The sequence below is a fragment of the Terrapene carolina genome, unplaced genomic scaffold (assembly GCF_002925995.2).
Source record: "Terrapene carolina triunguis isolate 2854851 unplaced genomic scaffold, T_m_triunguis-2.0 Scaffold34154, whole genome shotgun sequence".
Lineage (NCBI taxonomy): Eukaryota > Metazoa > Chordata > Testudines > Emydidae > Terrapene > Terrapene triunguis.
The window spans coordinates 9,443-15,306 of NW_020698505.1; the positions used below are offsets into that span (position 1 = coordinate 9,443).

The following is a 5,864-nucleotide window of genomic DNA, read 5'->3' on the forward strand; positions in this document are numbered from 1 at the left end:
TCTTTCTTTCTTTCTTTCTTTCTTTCTTTCTTTCTTTCTTTCTTTCTCTACATTTCACTGTTTCTTCCCTGTTTCTCATTCTTTTCTTTCATTCTTGCTTTCACCTGAATTGAGCCTGGGTGATTGGAAATGGGACTCATGAGTTCAGCCCAGAGTGCGGGGATCCATGCCCAGGGACCACCAGGCCTGGGATTCACCCTCTCAGCCTGCAAGAGCGATAGGTAACCAGGTCATCTGTCATCCCCCAGGTAGCTTATGCTGTAGGAGCCCTGGCCAAGTCCGTGTATGAGAAGATGTTCGGCTGGATGGTGACCAGGATCAACAACACCCTCGAGACGAAGCAGCCGCGTCAGTATTTCATCGGGGTGCTGGACATTGCTGGCTTTGAGATCTTTGATGTAAGTGATTCCCCCAGCAGGGGGCACTGTAGGGAGCAGGGCAGGGGCACTGGTTGTGGGGGAGCTCCCAGCTACTCCAGCCCCAGCCTCTCCCAGCAGAGGGCACTGTAGGGAGTGCTGGTTGTGGTGCAGTTCCTCCCTTCCTCCATTAGGTGGCTCTATAGAAAAGCACCACCTGGTAGGCGCAGTTACACTCTGGTATGTCTTCCCCAGATGCCTCTATGGTCTCACCATAGCAGAGGGCACTTTTTGTTCTCATTCGTCTCTTGTTCCCCAACCTCCTCCCCAGTTCAACAGCTTCGAGCAGCTCTGCATCAACTTCACCAACGAGAAGCTGCAGCAGTTCTTCAACCACCACATGTTCGTGCTGGAGCAGGAGGAGTACAAGAAGGAGGGGATCGAGTGGGTGTTCATCGACTTCGGCATGGACCTGCAGGCCTGCATAGACCTCATTGAGAAGGTACCTCCCACCGCCACTCCATCGCGACCCTCCACGCCTCCGTCGCGGCCGCTGGAGTAGGATCTACAGTCGGGTTTTGCTTCTCATTTCCAGCCTTGGCTGATCCCTGGCCAGTTCATCCATTTTGCTATTGTGCTGACGTTCTCCTTTCGCTTCATCAGCTCTTCTCCCTCCCACAATGTATTCATAGAGCACTCAGATCCCCTCTCAGCCTGTGTTTGATGCTAATCAGGCCCAGCTCTTTCATTTGCCTCCCATAAGACCTGGTCTCCGTTCCCCTGATTGTCCCAGCAGCCCTTCGCTCAGCACCTGTCCCAGTAGGACGCTATCTTTCTGGAACAGGTGACCGGAATTGCACACCGGATCCCCGATGAGGTTTTGCCAGTGCCTTGTCCAATGGCATTAAAACCTCCCTCTCTCTCCTGGAAAAACCTGTCCTGACAAGCTGTAGGACAGCGTTGTCCTTTTCCACAGCAACGTCACATCAGTTACAATGTCAGTTTCCAGGTGAGAGCTCGGGGCACTCTGGACACTGAGGCAGGGCCTACAAGAATTTGGCAGGGAAAGAATCTAATTCTCCGGGGCAGCATTCAGCTGCTTAGCCCCAAGACCGGCCTTTCTGTTCCTGCAGCCCCTGCCTCATTCACTCCATGCCTTGCAACTCGTGAGGCAGGGGCTGGCAGACACAGGCCTGATTCAGTCCATGCCAGGTGCTGAAGGAGGCAGGGTCCAGCAGACAGAGGCCTGGCTGGGTCCGGAGCTCGGCGCTGATTGAGGCAGGGTCGGCAGACACAGCCCTCGTTCAGCCCCAGAGCCGGCTAGGCCAGGGGGCTAATTGAGGCAGGGTCCTGTGGGAATACAGCACATGATCATGGAATTGAAGTCTGTCTCTCATGAGGGGCAGAGTTAAGGGTAGAGAGGCAGCCTTAATCCTTTGCTGTTTGCCTGTGGTGTCTCTGTCCTGCAGCCCATGGGCATCATGTCCATCCTGGAGGAGGAGTGCATGTTCCCCAAGGCGTCGGACATGACCTTCAAGGCCAAGCTGTACGACAACCACCTGGGCAAGTCAGGCAACTTCGGCAAGCCGCGGAACATCAAGGGGAAGCCGGAAGCGCATTTCTCCCTCATGCACTACGCCGGCACGGTGGACTACAACATCCTGGGCTGGCTGCAGAAGAACAAGGACCCGCTCAATGAGACGGTGGTGGGGCTCTACCAGAAATCCGCCCTCAAACTCCTTGCCCTCCTCTTCGCCAACTATGCGGGGGCTGACGCAGGTAAGACCTCTCTCCCCTGAGTCCCAGCCCCCCCACTCTAACCACCAGACCCCACTCCCCTCCCATAACCAGAGAAAGAACCCAGGAGTCCTGGGCTCCCAGCCCCTCCCCCCCACTCTAACCACTAGTCCCCATTCCCTTTCTAATGGGTGCGGGTCTCTCTCCCTCACAGCCCATGATGGCGGGAAGGGGAAAGGATCAAAGAAGAAGGGTTCATCTTTCCAGACGGTGTCAGCGCTGCATAGGGTAAGGGGGCCCGGGGGCAGATGGCAGAGCTAGGGTCCTGACCTCCTGTAGGATCGGCTCTGCCAGACGAGATTCCTAACAGACCCTCTTGTCTCTCTCTGTTTCTTGTTCTTTCTTCTTTGCTTCTCCTTGACTCTTGCTTTCTCATTCCATCCATCTTTCTGCCCCCGTTTCTGTCTCATTCCATCCATCTGTTTTTCTCTCTGTGTTTCATTGTTCATCTCTCTTGCTTCTTTCTTTCTCTTTCTTTCTTTCTTGTTCTCTCCATTCCTCTCTGCCTCTCTTTGCCTCATTCTCTTTATCCATCCGTCCTGCCGTTTCTGTCCTGTTCTCTCCATCTTGAAGGACAGATTACAAGGGATGAATATAGGCAAACAACACAGGAATGCAGGGGCAAGATTAGAAAGGCAAAGGTACAAAATGAGCTCAAACTAGCTACGGGAATAAAGGGAAACAAGAAGACTTTTTATCAATACATTAGAAGCAAGAGGAAGACCGAAGACAGGGTAGGCCCACTGCTTAGTGAAGAGGGAGAAACAGTAACAGGAAACTTGGAAATGGCAGAGATGCTTAATGACTTCTTTGTTTCGGTCTTCACCGAGAAGTCTGAAGGAATGCCTAACATAGTGAATGCTAATGGGAAGGGGGTAGGTTTAGCAGATAAAATAAAAAAAGAACAAGTTAAAAATCACTTAGAAAAGTTAGATGCCTGCAAGTCACCAGGGCCTGATGAAATGCATCCTAGAATACTCAAGGAGCTAATAGAGGAGGTATCTGAGCCTCTAGCTATTATCTTTGGAAAATCATGGGAGACGGGAGAGATTCCAGAAGACTGGAAAAGGGCGAATATAGTGCCCATCTATAAAAAGGGAAATAAAAACAACCCAGGAAACTACAGACCAGTTAGTTTAACTTCTGTGCCAGGGAAGATAATGGAGCAAGTAATTAAGGAAATCATCTGCAAACACTTGGAAGGTGGTAAGGTGATAGGGAACAGCCAGCATGGATTTGTAAAGAACAAATCATGTCAAACCAATCTGATAGCTTTCTTCGATAGGATAACGAGTCTTGTGGATAAGGGAGAAGCTGTGGATGTGGTATACCTAGACTTTAGTAAGGCATTTGATACGGTCTTGCATGATATGCTTATCGATAAACTAGGCAAATACAATTTAGATGGGGCTACTATAAGGTGGGTGCATAACTGGCTGGATAACCGTACTCAGAGAGTTGTTATTAATGGTTCCCAATCCTGCTGGAAAGGCATAACGAGTGGGGTACCTCAGGGGTCTGTTTTGGGACCGGCTCTGTTCAATATCTTCATTAACGACTTAGATACTGGCATAGAAAGTACGCTTATTAAGTTTGCGGATGATACCAAACTGGGAGGGATTGCAACTGCTTTGGAGGACAGGGTCATAATTCAAAATGATCTGGACAAATTGGAGAAATGGTCTGAGTTAAACAGGATGAAGTTTAACAAAGACAAATGCAAAGTGCTCCACTTAGGAAGAAAAAATCAGTTTCACACATACAGAATGGGAAGAGACTGTCTAGGAAGGAGTACGGCAGAAAGGGATCTAGGGGTTATAGTGGACCACAAGCTAAATATGAGTCAACAGTGTGATGCTGTTGCAAAAAAAGCAAACGTGATTCTGGGATGTATTAACAGGTGTGTTGTGAGCAAGACACGAGAAGTCATTCTTCCGCTCTACTCTGCTCTGGTTAGGCCTCAGCTGGAGTATTGTGTCCAGTTTTGGGCACCGCATTTCAAGAAAGATGTGGAGAAATTGGAAAGGGTCCAGAGAAGAGCAACAAGAATGATTAAAGGTCTTGAGAACATGACCTATGAAGGAAGGCTGAAAGAATTGGGTTTGTTTAGTTTGGAAAAGAGAAGACTGAGAGGGGACATGATAGCAGTTTTCAGGTATCTAAAAGGGTGTCATAAGGAGGAGGGAGAAAACTTGTTCACCTTAGCCTCTAAGGATAGAACAAGAAGCAATGGGCTTAAACTGCAGCAAGGGAGGTCTAGGTTGGACATTAGGAAAAAGTTCCTAACTGTCAGGGTGGTTAAACACTGGAATAAATTGCCTAGGGAGGTTGTGGAATCTCCATCTCTGGAGATATTTAAGAGTAGGTTAGATAAATGTCTATCAGGGATGGTCTAGACAGTATTTGGTCCTGCCATGCAGGCAGGGGACTGGACTCGATGACCTCTCGAGGTCCCTTCCAGTCCTAGAATCTATGAATCTATGAATCTATGAATCTCTCTCTCCCCCCCTCCCCAGGAGAACCTAAACAAGCTGATGACAAACCTGCGCTCAACTCACCCCCACTTTGTCCGCTGCATCATCCCCAATGAGATCAAGGCTCCAGGCACGTGATCCCCCGTCCCTCACCTGCCTCTGCCCACTGGGCGCCGTTACCACCCCCCCCCCGGGGGAGGGGAAGTCACAGGCTCCATTGTTGCTCAGGGCTGTTCAGAGGGAGGGGGCATGGCTAAGGACTGGGGGGTGGTCCTAAAGGGGAGAGGGGTGTGGCTAAGGGCCGAAGGCTAAATGATGAGGGGGTGAGGAGTATGTCTGCATGGTTTTCCTGTCTCTGTTGCCCTCCATCCCTCCCCAGAGGTGAGGGGACCTGGCTAAACGAAGAGGGGCGGGGCTAAGGGGAAGAGGGGCATGTTCATTTTTTGCATAACTCTATTTCTCCCTATGGCCGAGGGGTGTGATTAATGGGAAAATGGGCGTGGCTGCATGTGATGGGGGCGTGGTTTGTAGATTGGGCCCCGTTCCACTTCTGTCCCTACCTAAAGAGCAGAGTGGGTGTGGCCTAACGGGCATACATTGCCCCCCCCACCCAAATCAATCCCTCCCCAAAGGTGCTGGGCAGGGCTAAGGGCACGGGGGCGTGGCTCAATGGGAAGGGGCGGGGCCTTTATTTGCATGAATAAAGCTCCCTATCCACCCCCTCTCCAGAGGCAAAGGGCATGGCCAAGAGGTAAAGGGCGGGGCCTGTGACTGCCAGGCTCCACCCCTTTCCATCACTAACCCCCGTTTTCCCGCCCCCAGGGGTGATGGACAACCCCCTGGTGATGCACCAGCTGCGCTGCAACGGGGTGTTGGAGGGCATCCGCATCTGCAGGAAGGGCTTCCCCAACCGCATCCTCTACGGAGACTTCAGACAGAGGTGGGTGTGGCCCCCCCGGGGCACTGCTGCAGGGGAAGCTCGCACCACCATGGGATGGCCTCAGAGATCCAGGGTCACTAACGAACCCCTCCCCCCAGGTACCGTATCCTGAACCCCGCGGCCATCCCCGAGGGCCAGTTCATCGACAGCCGCAAGGGGGCGGAAAAGCTGCTGGGCTCCCTCGATATCGACTCCAGTCAGTACAAATTCGGGCACACCAAGGTGAGGGGGAGGAGCCTGTGGGGGACAGGATCCCAGCTAGCCACACCTCTAGGGACCAGGGACCATACGGTTGTG

General features: G+C 51.8%; 1 protein-coding gene across 1 annotated transcript in view; it reads left to right on the plus strand.

Annotated features, from left to right (window-relative positions):
- The window catches only part of LOC112123114 (myosin-7-like), a gene marked incomplete at its 3' end in the record, with an annotated part of 13,386 nt that extends 7,528 nt beyond the window's left edge, over positions 1-5,858 (plus strand). The window contains exons 14-20 of the mRNA XM_026646151.2: positions 249-398; positions 688-858; positions 1,826-2,135; positions 2,308-2,381; positions 4,670-4,757; positions 5,450-5,567; positions 5,666-5,858. Of these exons, the coding sequence (XP_026501936.1) occupies positions 249-398; positions 688-858; positions 1,826-2,135; positions 2,308-2,381; positions 4,670-4,757; positions 5,450-5,567; positions 5,666-5,858 (1,104 nt within the window). The remainder of the gene's footprint in view (positions 1-248; positions 399-687; positions 859-1,825; positions 2,136-2,307; positions 2,382-4,669; positions 4,758-5,449; positions 5,568-5,665) is intronic.
- Positions 5,859-5,864: the final 6 nt, after the last annotated feature.